At 38.9% G+C, this 18,058-nt stretch overlaps 2 protein-coding genes across 5 annotated transcripts; both read left to right on the top strand.

Annotated features, from left to right (window-relative positions):
* Positions 1-1,045: 1,045 nt before the first annotated feature.
* aipl1 (aryl hydrocarbon receptor interacting protein-like 1) lies at positions 1,046-5,604 on the top strand. The gene is made up of 6 exons (XM_077611515.1): positions 1,046-1,249; positions 1,988-2,167; positions 3,193-3,381; positions 3,461-3,637; positions 3,758-3,899; positions 4,628-5,604. The coding sequence occupies exons 1-6, from the start codon at positions 1,145-1,147 to the stop codon at positions 4,825-4,827; spliced, it is 993 nt and encodes a 330-aa protein (XP_077467641.1). The 5' UTR covers positions 1,046-1,144; the 3' UTR covers positions 4,828-5,604.
* A 1,632-nt stretch (positions 5,605-7,236) lies between these two features.
* trarg1a (trafficking regulator of GLUT4 (SLC2A4) 1a) lies at positions 7,237-16,609 on the top strand. Of its 4 annotated transcripts, none has more exons than XM_077612309.1 (4): positions 7,237-7,360; positions 7,724-8,284; positions 14,460-14,586; positions 15,193-16,609. In XM_077612309.1, exons 2-4 carry the CDS (start codon positions 7,838-7,840, stop codon positions 15,201-15,203), a joined length of 585 nt encoding a protein of 194 aa, XP_077468435.1. In that variant the 5' UTR covers positions 7,237-7,360; positions 7,724-7,837; the 3' UTR covers positions 15,204-16,609. The 4 variants fall into 4 exon arrangements, with proteins under 4 accessions (XP_077468435.1, XP_077468436.1, XP_077468433.1 ...); XM_077612308.1 differs by having other exon boundaries at positions 7,263-7,619; XM_077612307.1 differs by having other exon boundaries at positions 7,262-8,284.
* Positions 16,610-18,058: the final 1,449 nt, after the last annotated feature.

The raw sequence follows: 18,058 nt of genomic DNA on the forward strand, positions 1-18,058 counted from the left end.
AAAATCTGATTTCGAACCGGGCTATTAGAACTGAATCACACAGCTTGCAAGGCTGAAGATGTCAACGAAAAGGCCTGAAACCTAAAAATCTGGATGTGTGCCAAAGGGATCCAGTACCAGACAGCCTGTTGTTTAATACTGTTTCATTTCCGACTTCTTTGGAGGTTGCAGCGCATTCCACCCTATAATGGTTCTATTTGAACACAGATAAGAAACCATGATAATTCCTATTGAAATTCTCATTTCCATGTTCCAACAAAAAAGGGAAATACAAAGCCCAAATCCTAGTATTGACGCACTTGCAGGAGATTAAACATTAAGAGTACTCCAAACTACTTGCAGACATCGTGAAAGAACATTATAGGCACACATGCTCACGCAGCCGAACACAGATGCGATGGAAGAAAGGTCACGGAGTGCTTTGTGTAATTGTCTGCTTTCAGCATTCACTGCATTGCTCACATCACTGTGAAAATCGTGGAAATTTCCTCTGGAATGAATAAAATGCTTTGCACTCCTACATATTTACATCCAAAAATGTGCACGTGCACAGCACTGGTAGACGCTATTGTGCTATTGATGCTCAGGGTTTGGCTTATGGGTGTGGTTGATCATAAAATGTTCCTTTCTTTTTGGGATGTCAAGTTTTATAAAAAAATAATTTTCATCTGTACCTAAAAGGTTGATTTTATGCTTGTCTGTCTTGGAGCCTTGATGCCATTTGTAATGGTCAAGATCATAATTAGTCCTTTTAGATTTGCCGAATTCCACTCAACTCAGCTTTGATTTCTCCGAAGAAATTAAAAGTCTAATTAGAATACAATGTTCATATGATTAAACATAATTTCAAATTCTTCCTGGCTGTGCAACAAAGATAAAGATGTTTAATTTGCTTTCAAATACACTGAACACGTACGCAAATGAGGTAATATTGCTCGGTGTAAGACAGTCACAGCACGCAGCCGATGCTCTTCTTGTTTCTAGATGTTTCCCCAAGACGACGATCAGTGTTGATGACGGGTACACAATCCTATTATCCCTGCCTTAACTAATCTTGCTGCTGAGATGTACGCCACATATTTACGGACACCCTCATTGCACACATATTAATGACAATAGAAGGAGACAATTTTTTTTTTTTTAAATGTCAGATATGCAAGAGACGCTGCTACTGGGCTTAGAGGGCATCAAGAAGACAATCCTGCATGGTGGGACTGGAAAAATTCCCAAATTCATCACTGGAGCAAAGGTAATACTAATGCAATGTATAGCGTATTACTACTTGATTATTTGAGGATGATATATACACATTTATTGCTGGTTTACATTTTGTTTACTATCTCTTGTGAAGTAGATCCGTGGACATAACATCAGTAATATTCATTAAAATACACATTAATCAATTCAAGGCTTAGTATTACTGTAGTACATAATAATATCAGTAGAGGGGGACAGATTTACAAAAAAATTGTATTTTAAATGTTATATGTATATATGCAATCTTTAACAATAGCAATAAACATAAGGAAAATATGGAGAGCCATTGTTAGTAAAAACAAGTCAAAGATAATACAATTTTACCTGAATGAGGATGTTTACAAACATATATGAAGTGCTGTCTGACATACTAAATGTATTTGCTTAAACAGAAAATATGCGCCAGTTTTTTTTTTTATCGAGAGGTCGTTATAGGTCAATCATACACACACGTGATCATGGGATCGTAGCCACTGCGCTTGAACGTGTGAGCAAGCAAGGTTCCTTATAAAAGCACGTTCTTGTGCAACAAAAATAACTTGGCAGTCACTTTTCTTGCCTGTTATACAATCATTTGTTGGCCTGTTCAATAATTCTTCATATGTGATGTAACAGAGAAACATCCTGTTTTCCATGTGAATTCAAATACATGTTATAATAACACTAAATGAGAGGTAAGCCTATTACAGGTTGACATTACAATTCATGCTGGGTGCTTGTTTCGGTCCAGGTGACCTTTGACTTCCGCACCACACTCTGTGATGACGAGCGCACGGTGATAGATGACAGCAAAGCGGTGGGCACGCCCATGGAGATCGTGATCGGAAACATGTTTAAACTGGATATCTGGGAGGCGTTGCTGGCCTCGATGAGGATCGGAGAGGTGGCCGAGTTCTGGTGTGACATCATTGTGAGTAGACAATTTCTTGAAAAAGAGAAAAGAGCTTGAGGATGTCAGTGAGAAAACACATGAGAATATATATTGAAGAAAAACCCTGAAACATCTTAAACTCATGCTCATACTCAGTTTGATATGTCACTACTCATTTGATGTTTTATAAAACAATAGTACAAATATTTATCCTCTGACCCTTTCCACTTACTGTCCTGCGCAAAAAACTAAACTATTTGCCTGAGTTATGAAAGATTTTATGTTTTATTTTGTAGTACATGTGTGTAAGGGGGAGACATATGGGTGGGGAGGCATGCTGTCATCAGTAATCTGAGGCAGTCTCTCTTTTGCCTAATCGGCTCGGATTCCTTCTGAATCAGCACTACTGCCATTCCTCTACTTTGATTAGATGTGAAAGGGCTCTGAGTATTTTGTCTCGCCTCTGACTGACTCAAAATGCACAGTTCGCACACGCACACACCTATGTATAACTTTTTAACACAACGCAGATGTGAGGCGTGGCATCAGAAATCAGTCTGGCATGATGTGGAGCAGACTTGTTGCTCTGACAATTAAACAACTAAGATGGATTTAAGTACTGATTATAAGGGAAAGCAAGGTTTAAAAAAATAAAGGAACTATAAAATGAGGAACAGGTTAAAAAGGAAAATGGCTGCAGTACTGTCATTTTAGATGTGAAAAAGGAATTTGACAATTTAATTTGATAGTTGTGAGCATTTCATAGTTTTCTCCCCCAGTAAAATACATGACATGGTTGTGACATCACAACCAGAATATTGATGATTGTTGTCCTAGCTTTCTAATGCTGTGTCACACTGTAACAACAAAATAGACTAATTTGGATCTCATTTCATTAATAAGCCTTTTCTGTCTCTTTTTGGGATGGCTTTTTATCCAAATGGTTGTCTTCTATCATTTTTAATTTCCTGGTTAGCATTTCACAGGAACTATTGAACTCACACCAATGGAAAAAAATGCAAGCCTTTTTTGTTTTTATTAATTCTATGGATTGTTCGCCAAAGCACACCGGAGTATACCCGCTTGTATCCAAGAGCATGAGACGCATCGCAGAGGGCAAAGACCCTGTGGATTGGCATGTCCGCACATGTGGCATGGCCAACATGTTTGCCTACCACAGTCTGGGCTATGACGACCTGGACGAGCTGATGAAAGAGCCCAAGCCTCTGTTTTTTATCCTGGAACTGCACAAGGTCAGACTAGAAGTCAAATGGTGAGAAGAACCCGAGTCCATGAATGTTCAGGATTGTCAGAGATGGGAATATTTGGCAGGTGATGCAGCCCAGCGAGTACAATAGGGAATCCTGGGCTTTGAATGATGAGGAGAGGCTGAAGGTGGTCCCTGTGCTGCACGGTCAGGGGAACAAACTCTATAAGCAGGGACGTTACCAAGAGGCTACGCTCAAATACAAGGAGGCCATCATCTGCATCAAGAATGTACAGACCAAGGTGAGTATTTATGGCATGTTGAAACACTCTTATGTAACATAGCATGGAGGTGAAAACCTCTTTTGCACGTTTGTGTGTGTATGGTCATGATTAGATTAGGATACGACATGTTTGTTAAAGGAAAAAGCGTGGGAAGCTCCATGGTTGAGGCTGGAAAAGATGTCCCACACGTTAACACTCAACTACTGCCAGTGTCTCCTACGCATGGAGGAGTATTATGAGGTCATCGAGCACACCAGCGACATCATTAACCAACACCCAGGTCAGAAGTACACACATATATTTCACATTCATGTGGTGAATGAGAAACCCGTGAAGTTTATGAGAGTGTATTATGCTCTTTACATGCTGGGAAGGATTTTTATAGTGTGACGTGGAATTTTTATGAGAGTCCCAAGTGTTTTTTTTCTCCCTTGTGCTTTTGTAAAATTGCAACAAATCAAAGCCGTGGTTCTGATATTAACCAGTGAGCCTGAGAAACGCACTTAAAATAATAATAAAAGTAACTTTTAAGTTCTTCATGTGATTTGGGATGTGCAGTGATTACCGTAAAACCTCTTAAAGTTGAGCCAGGCTGGAAAAACACAAAGGTTGTGGTATGTAAGTACTAAAATATTACTTTAGGGTGCAAATCTAAACAATATTTTCCAGTTTTACTTAGTATAGTATATTTATAGTGAGGCCAAACAATGCTTTGAACATGTATATGCTTAACATATTTTTGCTATACTGTAGGTTGTCCTTTTTTTATATTACATTAAGGCTAGTTTCCCTTATATGTAGCTTTTGAATTTTTTTTTTGCAAAAGTTATTCTGAAAATGGCCAGTAAAGATGATTTTAGTGCACATTACGACTGGGACTAACAACCCCTAATAAAGCAGTGTGGTCGCAGTAACTCCTGTGTTGTAAACTAAAAAGATATGTTTGCAGGATTGAAGTTGAAAAAAAAAAGGACTGACCTTTAAAAGCAATTTCTGGTGGTTCACCAGGTGTCATGAAGGCTTTCTACCTGCGTGCAAAGGCTCATCTCGAGGTGTGGAATGAGGCAGAAGCCAGGCAGGACTTGAGTAAGGTTTTGGATCTGGATCCTAGAATGAAGAAGGCTGTGAAGAAGGAACTGGTGGTGCTGAATATGCGCATGGAAGAAAAGAATCAAGAGGACAGGAACAAGTATATGGGTATGTTTTGAGTTGACATCAATTTGTCAAGGAAACGTTAATTTGGCACATTTCTGGCTATTGCTGACTTTTCATCCAACTATCAGGTAAATGATACTGTATGATTTTGATAAATCTTAAGCATTTGAATTATTGCATTAGATTATTGTGTAGTTTTAAGTACTAAATAAATAATAATGTGCCTGAAAAGATGGAATTTTTCAGAGCACAAACATTATTTTGCTTTATATTTCAAGCATACTTAGTGTTGTTATTTTTGTTATTATAATAAAATGTTGCTCACTTTCTTTACAATCAAGCACAGGAAGTTATGAGTAAAGCGTCCAAATTTATATGATTTTAAAAAGCAGACAGTTAGGGCTTACTTTTATTTATTTTTGTTTTTTTAATTCCATCAAAATGTTGATTGCATTTCTTAAGTGTAGCATTGTGAGAAAATAGGCCCTTTGGAACACATCAAACTTAAAAGGAATACAAACAATATGAATATGCATTTAAAGATACTCTTTAATGTAAATAATCATTTATATGAATTTGTATCCAGATACATTTTAAAGTCAAATAAATATTGTCATCGGAAACAAAAGTTAAATTTACTATGCATGAGATTTAACAAAAAAATGCACTTCGGATGCAAAACAATTTCCTTCACAATTACTTAAAACTAAGAAAATCTTTGATCATTATTGTTATTTATTGCAAATAAGATATTGACATGTATATATCTCGGGGACAGAAAAGTTCCCATGTTCCAGGAATTATCCTTGAATAAAAATGGCTTTAGCTCATGTGTTTGGTTGCCTTCAGTTATCTTCCTGATTTCAAAATCCTGAATAAGTAAAAATGAATGAAAATAAGTAGTCCTGCCTCTTAACACGAGGTGTCACTCCATCCACATGCACACTTTGATGCTGGTGTTTGAATGCGTTGCGGTTGCAGCAGGCCACCTCAGGCTCCCTCCCATCCTCCCTTCATCCTTCCAAGCTGCAGCAAAACTTTATGAGGAGTCCAGAGGCTCATAAAACGGAATCATGTTGGCTGGAGCTATTGTTTGTCTCTGTCTATTCCCCACATTCTGCAAGAACCTGCTTGTCAATATATAGTTAAACAATCACGAGCATTTATTCGTGTTGTTTGCCAGTGTCCTGGTGTTTTTTTAATATATGTAAATTGCATTGCAGCTCCATAAACATCATCACAGTAACCAACAATAATAAAAAGGAGGTTTCAATGAATCATTCCTTTTCTGAACCGCTTAGTGTATAATTCATTTATTGCTCACTGCAATTTTGTGTATTTCTTGGAAATATTGGCTTCTATCTAAGACATGAAAATGTTATTTTTTCAATTTTTTAATTAAACAAGATTGTTTCTGCTGGGATGAACTTGATCCAAGCTTCCTCAATCATTTAAAATGAATGATCCTTTTTCCAAACCGCTTATCCTCACAAGGGTTACGGGGGTGCTGGAGCCTATCCCAGCTAACTTTGGGCACCAGGTGGGGGACACCCTGAATCGGTGGCCAGCCAATTGCAGGGCACGAGAAGACCGACAACCATTCACGCCACTTAACATCCAACCCATTTTACCTGGGAGTGAATGATCGCTGCCAGCCTCTCCAGTCAAAATATCTTGGACGTCTAGCAGCGTCATTGAGTGGCCTAATGAGAATTAAAGCCCATTGGACATTGGATTGTATTCTGCAAAGTCCTCCAAACAGACTTTGCGTGTTGATGAATGACGCCGTGAAGACTGTGCCACTGGAACATGGACGGAGAATAAATTTCTGCATAGCAGCACAAAGCACCGCTGGCTTCTTTCCATAAAACAATGGTGCTGATGCTGAGGGAAGGAGGGACGGAAGGATGGAGGGAACTCCTTGCTCTCTTCAATTAACATCAGCAGCATCAAGTTAGGCAGACACGAAGAAAATCTAGGCAGAGGTTAGGAAGTGCTGCCTTCAAAATAAAACAGGCAGGTTTTTGAGCCAGAGGCTTGACGAATCAGTGGCTACTCGAACAGATGATACAAATAACCCTACTTTTAGTGTGTTTTTGGTTTTTTAATGTAATTTACTTACAAGTCAAGAAGAATGTGTGACACAAAAGTATGTGTATATTACAGAAACTGTTATTTAAAAAAAGATTCAATGAAAAGGGGGTTGGCAAATGTGTTTACTTTGGAAATTAATTCAAAATGTGTAACATGTTCCAAAACCAGAGTTTATTCTTTTTTTAAAGCAATACTATATGTAGGGCATCAAATATTAATATTGTGCAGGGTCTTTTCAGATTTATTTAATTTTCAATGACCAAAAATGTCCACTTAAAGCAAGAGTGGGGGAGTCTGGTCCTCGAGAGCCCCTATCCAGTCTTTTTTCCATATCTCCTTCCTCTAGCACACCTGAATCAAATGATCAACTCATCAGCAAGCTGTCCAGCTGATCCCAATGATTTGATTCAGGTGTGTTGGTGAAGGGAGATATGGAAAGAAGACTGGATATGGGCTCTCGAGGACTGGACATGGCCACCCCTGACTTAAAGAGTTAAGTATTAATGGACCCTCTTTTAAAACATGTCTCCTGGCCGGAAAAGGAAGTAGCCATGTATGGTAACTTGACAAGAATTTCCAGTCGGCTCAGCAGCAGCATGAGAAGGGTGCGGGACAAGAAGCACAGAGCAAATTTGTCGGCTTAGAGAGAATCTTGTTCATTTTAAAAGAAAAAAGAAGATGAGCCATACTTGGAAAAAGTAGCAGTACTGCAGGGGCTCATCTGTTAGATCCTAAATTAGATCCAGAACAGGTTTGTGAAATTGGAAGCAAGTGGATGACTCAAATTGACTTCAGTGGAAATATTTTTTCTTCAAGATATTGAGCTGATTCATTTTTTTTTTTTTTTTACTCAAGGAAGACCCTGCCTGCAATCCAACCCGGTGGTAAAACTTTCACTTGATCATGAGCCGTTGTTAAGATTGAACTTGGAAACGACAAAAGCTAGATAATAAGGTGATCGAGCTGAGCATGGCCATCAACACGGACACCGACTTCCTCAAGTCCAATCTGGGCGAGGGCGGCGGCGGTGGTGCCGGCGGTGGAGGCGGTGGCGGGGGAGGAGGAGGCGCCCACCTGGCCGGCTTCCAGGAGACCGAGAAACTCCTGGCCGTCACCAGCGAGCCGGCCGGACATGGACTCAAAATGTCCTCGTCCTTCTCTGTCAACATGGAGCAGCAGCAAGCCAAAGCATCGGAGGCGGACTACAACGGCCACGGGATGAGGTCGGGCTCCGCGGGGCAGCTGGCCGCGGCCGCGCCCCTCTCCCCGTCCAAAGTCAGCCTGAGCCGTTCGTCCACCGGCAACGCCACCGTGCAGGAGAGCCCCAAACCACGAGACTACCTGATCCTGGTCATCATTTCTTGCTTCTTCCCCGTGTGGCCCGTCAGCATCGTTGCCCTCGTCTACTCCATAATGGTAAGGAACAGGACAGACCACACTCATTAAAAAAATAAAATAATATTAAGTGAGATTTAAGTGGGTTTGAAGAGAGAATAAAAATAGGAGAAACATGAAACAATGCAAAAAGCCAGTGTATATACAAAATATGATAAGAAGCAAAGAGCTGCATGCAGCTCGAGAACCGCTGATTTAAAGTTATAGATAAATTGCGTGCAACTCACACTCTTTTCGACCACGTCTCACAGATGTCTGTTTGTTTTTATCCATGTAAATGATATTTAATAGTATATCCCACAGGGAGTTAACTATTTCATTTTTAATAATATTTATATAAAAAGGGTGGCCTACGGCTGGCTGGCGACCAGTTTAGGGTGTAGTCTGCCTTTCTCCCAAAATCAGCTGTTATAGGCTCCAGCAACCCTTACGGAAGATGAATTAATTAATTCATATAAAAATGGGTCTCAAACTTGAGGCCAACGGGACAAATGCAGCCCACGGGAGAATATTTTGAAATGGGTAAACAAAACAAAAACAAAAATACAATTTAATTGAAAGATCCATGGTGGTTAGCATGTCGGCCTCACACTTCTGGGATTGTGGGTTCGATCCTAGGTCAAGACCATCCTGTGTGGAGTTTGCTCCGGTTTCCGTCCCCAAAACATGCTTGCTGGGTTTGTTGTACACTCTAAATTGGCAGTAGGTATGATTGTGAGCCTGAATGGTAGTCTGCCTTCTTGTGCCCTGCGACTGGCTGGCCACCAATTCAGGGTGTATGAAAAACAAAAAAATAATGACCACTTGCCCTAAAATTCGCTTAATGAGGCTGAAACTCACTTGAAATGGAAATGGTGGACAACCTTTAAAGTTTATTGATGAAAAACATATATACTATACTGGCTATTATTTTTTGGGTTGATGAGTTTGATTTTGTTTCGCTTCAGGAGGGTGTGAGTGGAGGGTTTACCTGGAATGTATCCCAGATGAAAGTTACCTGAGAGGCGGGCGGACGTATTGGGTGGGTCACCTGTCAATCAAAAAACGCACAAACCTTGGAAAACGACGTCCTGCAGGACATTTGAAGTCTTCAATGAACTTTATCTACAGCACATAGTTTTCTACTGCAATGTAGGTGAGGTTGGAATAGGCTTAACTTTTAAACTCTACACCAGGGGTGTCCAAACTATTCCACAAAGGGCCGCAGTGGGTGCAGGTTTTCATTCCAACCCATCAAGATGACACCTTTTCACCAATCGGGTGTCCTACAAGTGCAATCAGTGGATTGCAGTCAGGTGCTTCTTGTTTTCTTCAGAAATCTCATTGGTCAAAATGTCTGTGCTGGATCGGTTGGAACAAAAACCTGCACCCACAGCGGCCCTCGAGGACCGGTTTGGCCATCCCTGCTCTACACAGAAAGGCACCAATATTCAAAATTCAAACCTGTCACAAGCCAACCAATCTAATGACGTGTTCAATGTACAGCCGATTATTAACACATTTTAGTTAATATTTTTCTCCTGCTGCATTTTACTTCATCAGCGCAGCAGCCTAAATTAAGATGTACTGAAAAACCAAGAGAGGGCAATTCACTGAGCCCATTATAGTTCTTTAATATCTACTATGCGCTTGCACACACACACCTGAGGGAATATTAGGCGAGATCTAACAGAGATACTCTGAACCTTCATCATAAACCTGGTGTCATTCACTAGTCAAATGCTTGCTAATGGCTTTGTGTGGGTGTGTATGTGTATGTGTGTGTATTTGTATGTGAGAGGAAGCGAGTGAGGCACTGACAGGGTGCCATGAGGCGCAAAGTGAAGGAGAGGGAAACTAGATCTGGCCACTAATTCAATAGCTGGTGAGAGGAGTCAATTTAGTTTCTTTGCTGCAGAGGGCAGATTGCGGCAGTTTGCAGCATTTGGAGTGGCAGCAATAAACATCCGCTCCCCGTGCTGCGGCTAAAGCTGCGTTCTTTGCAAGGACGAAGGGTGTGAGAGGAAAAGCAAATGGATCGGATGCACTTCCGATCGTGGGAATTGAATCAGATAATGTAATATCCAGTGAGTCACGGAGGGAAAAACAGGTTGACAATATAGTGGAAGTCAGTAAGTGATTGAGAAATGATGGAGGAAGAATTGAACTCAAATGTGCGAGAATCATAAAAAGGGGCGTTGAAATCATTAGGTTTGACCAGATGGTTTGTTTAAGTGCAGCACACTGGTCTTCAATAATAGTTGATGGACAAACGCAAACACTAAGACTATTCAGTGGAGCAGGGACCTTTTGCTATGGTTGAATAATTTTCAATAAAATGTTTAGTTTTGTTTCGTCATACAGCCCAATTTAAGTACAGAATACAATGATAAATTGCTGAAATACTTTTAAACCAAAACATCGATTCAGTTTTGCATGGAAACAAAAAATTCCAAGGTTTTCTTGTGTTTCAAGATTTTAAAAAACTAAAGGCTCTTACGGTCATAAATTGCTTTAAAAGGCAGAAATAAAAGTGGAAATTCTGATAAAGAAACATGATTGAATATATATGCTACTTAGTCATATACTCACTTATCTTTCTGGCAGTTTAATGTTTCCATGTTGAATTATTTTGAGTGGACAGAAAATTTGTACAACTAGTATATAAGCAGTCAACTGCCTACTTTGCAATGCAGCAATTATTCAATTCTTTAGTGTTGTCCCATGACCCAAATCTTAAGAGGTGAATTCACTCATGTCTAAACATGACCTTCTCTTGCTATTCATCATTGTTGTGTATTGGATTAGATTGGATAACTTTATTCATCCCGTATTCGGGAAATTTTGTTGTCACAGTAGCAAGAGGGTGAGGATGCAGAAATAGGAAAGGCATTTTAGACATAAATAGATAGGTAATAAGTAAGTTAATCAATAAATACATGAATAAATATCTAAATGACATATGTATGACATATATAATACCAGAGAACACGTTCACCTGTGTTATTTAATGTGTTGCATCCATACATTTCAATGAATGAAGAGCTCACAAGATGCATTGCTAGAAATGTGACAAAATCAATCCAATGATTGCTTTTGTCATCTTGGCCCTGATCGGCAAACTGCCATCGGGTCGCCGACCTAAGACAGATGTCGTGGCAGCGAAGCTTTGTCACTGCCTAACGCTGACGATGTGCAGCCAATTACAGGATTGGCAATGTGGGTCTAATGGTTTTTTACGGCCGACGCTGGCCCATCCCAATAATGGCAAGAACTGCAGCAGAGATACTGCACGCTCGGCAGATTTGCTGGTGATAAATGGAGCTACGTGGTGGATCACAGGTTGCTCCTGTGCTTGTTTGTGCAGGTGAAGGAATCATTTTTATCATTCTGATACTGCTGTAACTTATATATATTCAGGGGAGAAGGCCATATGAGAAAACTATAAAGAAAGAAATTACTCCACATCACTGGGCACTTTATTATCACAATATTTCATCTAGCTTTTCAATTACTTTTTAACCTTTATATCGTTGAGAGAACAACACACCAATCTCTTTGTATCCTAATCTTGTAATCAGGGCCTCCGTATGTAATAAAAATGCACAAAAGAAAAGAAAGGGCAGAACTCCTTTGCGGAATGGCGACAAGAATCCGAAAAGGTTTCTTCCTCTTTATTTCTGCATGCTTTTATGGATGTCTAAATGAAAACCCTGACACTATTCTATTCTGTTTCTTAAACTGGTTACCACTTCACAGTTGGAGAGAGAAAAGACCCCAACATTCAGGGTTGAGTTTAAAAAAATGAAAAAAGTCAACACAACTATTCACTGATGTGTGCTTTCATGCTCATCACGTCGTACAAAATGTTTTTCCACTTTGTGACTCACTTTGCCTCTTTAATGAGAGATTCATTCCATCTAATTGTGTGTGATTGCCATCCCTTTGTTGAGCTTATTGAATAACTCCAACTAAAGTTTTTCCTAATTGGGCTTCCTTGAGCCACATCAGTGTGAAATCAATTTAGTGCTCTCTGATGCATTCCACAATCTTAATGATGTTGTTTCATTTGAGAGCAGTGAAACCTGATAATCTAAACAAGTATGTCTTAATTTGATTGCCTTGTGCTAAGTGGAGGATGATTATTATCTATATTTTTGCAATGTCAGTGACTCCTGTACTGACTCATTGTGATGCAGATATGGTCCTGAAGAGAGTTTTGAACAGTAAAGATGACTACATTTATGGAATGAAAACAGACGGTGTGACTGGAGCTGACCCAGTCCCATTCTTACACCCCAGAAAACTCAGTCCAATTATAATTTATGAGCGCCACTGCATTTTATCGCTCCAGGAACGAGAGCGGCGACACTGTACGTCGAGTGGATTTGATCATCCGGCCGCATTGAGTGCTTTGCAATTTTAATGGAGATTTTAATGTAACAGCAGCGAATCTGAAAGCTCTGCCTGTGGCCCGTTGGGGAAGCACAATACCGTGTCCCAGCAAAGTGAGATAACCAACTTTTTGGCGCACAGACTCAACAGCACGTGTGAATGAATATTGCTCAAAATTAAGTTGAAGATTTTTTTTCTTTTAGCTAAGTACAGCTTCTGCATAGAAGTTGTGATATTTTTCTTGAGTAAAAGGAAAATCACACATGGTGAGGCATTTAAAAAGTAAATTGAACGTCAAGAGCGACCATTTGAGATCCACCCTAGCTCTTTTCCACATCCCTCCCCTCTCGCCAGGCGGCTGCTGCTCGTCCATTATTAATGACAAGAGAGGAGAAGAACATTTACTCACTTAGCTACCTTCCTCTGCTGCAGCCGCAAGAGTGTGCAGCAATTGTAGGGGTGTGTGTGTGTGTGCTGAATGTGGATCAATACAAAGTCTCTTGGGACTGTCTTTTCCCCATTCACTTTGCAGTTCTAGAGGTGAGGGAGTACAATATGTGTGCCTTTGAAAACTTTGACATATTTGACTCACCTGGATATTCCCGAAAAGCATGACTAAATGGGGTGATGATTCACAACCTTTTGGGGGGTCTTTTGTTGTTGGACTACACTGCCAGGTCACGCAAAGGAAAATAATTGCATTGATTTTATTGGAGGAAAAATTATGACTTTTTAACTGCTATCTTTTGTGGTCTATATTGGTAATTCATTTTAACTGTGTATCCGAGTCAATAACTAAATTATAATTATACTATTCTTAGTTGCCATTGACTGTGATAGACATCATCTCTAATGCGATGAGAAACAATTTCAAAAAGAGAACACCAGTGACCAAGTGAATTCAAGTTTTTTTTTTTAAATGGCCCAATACTTTTGGTATTAAGTTGACCAACATGTAGAAGTACCAGCCCTGAAACATACTGGAATATGTATCTACCTTCCCCTTGACAAACAGAGTAATATAGATAAAAATTACACTGTTACACGAGTAAACATATTTTTGGGGAGTTGTTTTTTTTTAAATGTTTGTCAGCTGTTTTCAGAATCCAAAAGTACCCTCAGTGTTTCTCTATAATGTCAAGATTTTTACCTAAATGATCCCTGTATAAAAGTATATATAAAAAACGCTGTCCTAAAAAAATATTTTAAAAATGCTGTAATTTAACATGTATTTTTTATTTTGGAAAAAAAGCTGTTAATTGTGTACTAAAAAAACATTGCGAGTACAGTAGGTAAGCTGTGGTAAAAATAAAAAAGAGATCAGTTCCGGATTCTTCGCCCAAAAACTAGTAGTCACAATCAAGTGTCTGATGCAAAAATAAACTAAATAAATAGATAAAAATCTTCAAACGGTTGCCTAGTGTTAGTTTATAGAGGTTAGGAGAGAACATCTTTCCATTGAGTAAATCTACCCACATCTCTCAGAGCAATACTCTAAATGTCAATCCATTGCTTAATTTAGAAAAGAATATAAATAAGTGTCTGTCTCATAAAGTATATATACATTTGATATTTTTGAAGGTATTTTTATGATGTAGGAACACACATAGTCCTACTAAATGCATCTAACATAAACAAAAAGAGACATTTCTTCTGCATTTTGTGTAAGCCTTTAGGCTGAAATATTAAGCACCAAGGACAGTTCCTTAGCCATTCATACACAGACAAAAAATACATGTTGACACTACTCACCACTATTCAAATAAAATCAAACGTTAAATTGCTTCCAATGTAATTGTATGCTTTTGTTTGTCCCTACCAGTCCAGAAACAGTCTGCAGGCAGGGGATGTGGACGGGGCCAGAAGACTGGGGCGACTGGCGCGCCTACTCAGTATCGTCTCCATTGTGCTGGGCGTGGTTGCAATCATCGTCTTTGTTTCGCTTTCAGGTAAAACAAACCAACAACAGTTAGAAAAACTCCCAGGTGAAGAACCATAATGTGGACTGGGTGTCGTCACTTAGACGTTGGAAACCAGTTTCCCTATTCAGAGTAATGAAAACTGAATTCATCTGCAAACAAGTGGTCAAATAAAACAAGCACCAAACATCCGTTGATCCAATTTTCATGAGGTTTTCTAGAATTTCAACTTTAAAAGGCTTTTTCCTGTACATGACTTGAATTAATACAGTTCCATGTTACCGCAAACAACAATGCAGTGGTTGGGTACACAATATGTATGGAGTCCCATAAATGTGATATAGAGTGTGTCATTCTTTTCACACAAGATTGTAGAACAACAAACGACAGCGGGTGCTTTAGAACAACACGTTGATATACGACCACCTTACAAGCAGAAACATGTTTCGCTTTGTCCAAACTCAGCACATTTGTAAGGCTTGCTACTATGTGCGAGTGTGCTTGAGTGCACATTGTAATTGTATTCAGCACAGCACAATGGGCTGAAGTTGCAGCTGCCAGCATATAACAAGGAAAGTTTTTTTTTTAAATTGTCCATTCTGACTGACCGTTCTCCCTCTCTTGTGTCCTTGGCAGCGATTAACTGACACGGGATGGCCTGGAGGACCACCGATGACAAAGAAGCCCACCCACTACTCAAGAAAAAAAAGAAAGAAATATCCACATTAAAAAGATACCTTTTTGATTTTATCATATTGTAATTAGGAGCTCATAAAGACTGAAATCTGAGATGCATGCATTAGACTCCACTGACATTTGCTTGCCCCACCCAAAAACTGATGAAAATCTGCAATGTTGTGAAGTGGAAGAAAAACAGAAGAGCAAGAGAAGACATTCAACTCTTAAAAGGAGAAAATAAAGGAGAAATGAAGACTTTTTGACATCCACCAGGGGATGCTTGAACACTTTTGCTGATCGGACATTTGACATTTGGACAGCATGTCATCGTCATGTATTCCTGCTGCTTATAAAAGTCTGCACAGCTGAAACATGGACACAGATAAAGAGGGACATTTTATACCATGTTTGTAATGTCAAATTGGGATGGTAATATATTCAGATGTAATAGGAAGGGTACACATTTTGACCTCTTTTTCTTATCCGCCTTTTTTTAATTTAAATCGTGAGTGTAATTGCATGCCTGAATGTGGACATGGAAAATTATGCCTCTATATCATTGACTGTTTTCCAGTTGGAAAGAATGAACGTTCACTAGGTGGTAAGAGGTCATATTTCCTAAATATTAGCCTAATATGACATTACGCTGCTGTTCACACACAAAAAGGAGCAGTTACGAATCCTCCAACACACATTGGCTGTCACCATTTTGAATTCTGTGCTCCCATTCTTCACCTGGTGCCCTTAATCGGTTTACGGCCTTTCTACTTGTCTTCCATCATCACTGCTAAATTGTGATATTATTCCACTTGTTAAATGAATGTTTTTTCTTCTCCTTGTATAGGGATGAAATGTATTTATAATGGGAATTATATGCAATATTTATGCATGTTGAATGCATTTTTTGTAAGACAGCTGATCAGTTGATTTTCAGTTGAAAATCAAAATTTGACAGATGCTGTGGACACACTTATATGGCTGCCATTCTTTCGTGTACCAGATTGAAGCTGAAAGTGCGGTACACGTCTTGGAATTTTGGATGCTTATAAATCATATTTATAAAACTATGCAACTAATTCCAGAGAAACACCGATGCTGAACATGGCAAGTACAACAACATATTTACTTACTGCCTCCATGACCACCTGACATGAACAATCATTCATGAGCAGCCTTATGTAGAACCAAACAAACAAATCATTGGAACTTAAACCATTCATTAAGATGGAACTAAACTTGTTAAGGTGGTATTCTACTTCTCTTTTTTTGTATGTATTACTATTCCTGTCCTGATGTTGAAAAAAAACCCTCTGATTTCATCTTTGTGGTGTACTTTCTGCACGTTTGGAATAAATGTTACCATGCATGGCTAAAATGTTGCATCTTGTGGTGCAGGTTTGCATGCTAATGGATTTGAATACACTTTTACTCGAATTGAAATGATAGAGGTTTATATGAAATTGTTAAATTTCCAATTGTCACAAAGTGACCCCGGTCCCATTGTCTGGTAAGGAAAAACACATTTTTTTACAATTTATATAGCTGTGCATTCACAGTTGCGAGAAAAATACACACACCGAGTAATTTTGATTCTGTCTCATGCTCTCAAGAGAACAATTCTCACCAGACAGCTCAAGAACATTGCTAAATTGAAATAGTCCTATAAAGTGTAATAATCCCAAATTCCCATGAGTCTGATTTGCATTTATAGAAACCGGTGGCTGACCATCAGGGCCTGCAAAGCCTTCACTGCTGGCATAAAAAAATATATCTTAATCACAGACTGATGTTAATTATATTTTGTCCATGAATACTTATCAAATGATTCCAAATTGTCTATATATATATATATATATATATATATATATATATATATATATATACATATCGAGATATATATATATATATATATATATATATATATATATATATATATATATATATATATATATATATATATATATATATATACACATATCGGGAAACATTTTCCCTTAGTTGTTTGCATAGTTTGCATTTTCCCTTAGTTGTTTCTATATATTTGTAATCAAGACTTTCCAATAATGACAAAGTCAAGTGTGGCCAATTCGTGGTGTAGAGGTTCACTCACCTGACTGCCATGTGGGAGGCTGGGGTTTGAATCACAGTTGGGAAACATTTTCCCTTAGTTGTTTCTATATATCTGTAGCCAAGACCTTCCAATAATGACATAGTAAAGTGTGGCCAATTCGTGGCCTGGAGGTTCGTTCACCTGACTGCCATGTGGGAGGCTGGGGTTCAAATCCCAGTTGGGAAACATTTTCCCTTAGTTGTTTCTATATATTTGTAGTCAAGACCTTCCAATAATGACAAAGTAAAGAATGGCCAGTTTGTGGCATAGAGGTTGGTTCACCTGACTGCCATGTGGGAGGCTGGGGTTCGAATCCCTCTCTTGCTTGACTGATCACTACACTATGTAGTTCAGTAAATGCGTAATCCTTTTTTCATTCAAATAAAGACTTAGTCATTTTTTTCAGCAAAACAGTTTTAGATACGTCATTGCCTTCTCGCAGGCGTATAAATTTGTAGTCAAGACTTTCCAATAATGACAAGGTCCTGGTGGTGTTCGTCAGTCAGCCTTCGGCCTTCTCGCAGGCGTAGGGATACGTCATCGCTTTCACAAACTACGATTGGCTAGTTATACAGTGGACTAGTCAGTGCTACCAAATATCTATAGCGAGCTGCACAAGCAAATATACGTATCCTAAATTATATTTCAAATGTATGAGGTTATTATTAATGCTTTTTATATGTGTCGCAGCTGTAGCTGCAGTAAGGGTTTTAT

Source organism: Stigmatopora argus, chromosome 10 (genome assembly GCF_051989625.1).
Source record: "Stigmatopora argus isolate UIUO_Sarg chromosome 10, RoL_Sarg_1.0, whole genome shotgun sequence".
NCBI lineage: Eukaryota > Metazoa > Chordata > Actinopteri > Syngnathiformes > Syngnathidae > Stigmatopora > Stigmatopora argus.

Bases quoted from the DNA above. Each gene is read 5' to 3' on its own strand.
- trarg1a (XM_077612309.1), top strand. From the start codon at position 7,838: ATGGCCATCAACACGGACACCGACTTCCTCAAGTCCAATCTGGGCGAG. The intron at 8,285-14,459 runs GTAAGGAACAGG...TGTCCCTACCAG, and splicing joins CCCTCGTCTACTCCATAATG to TCCAGAAACAGTCTGCAGGC.
- aipl1 (XM_077611515.1), top strand. From the start codon at position 1,145: ATGTCAGATATGCAAGAGACGCTGCTACTGGGCTTAGAGGGCATCAAG. The intron at 1,250-1,987 runs GTAATACTAATG...GTTTCGGTCCAG, and splicing joins AATTCATCACTGGAGCAAAG to GTGACCTTTGACTTCCGCAC. The intron at 2,168-3,192 runs GTGAGTAGACAA...TGTTCGCCAAAG, and splicing joins AGTTCTGGTGTGACATCATT to CACACCGGAGTATACCCGCT.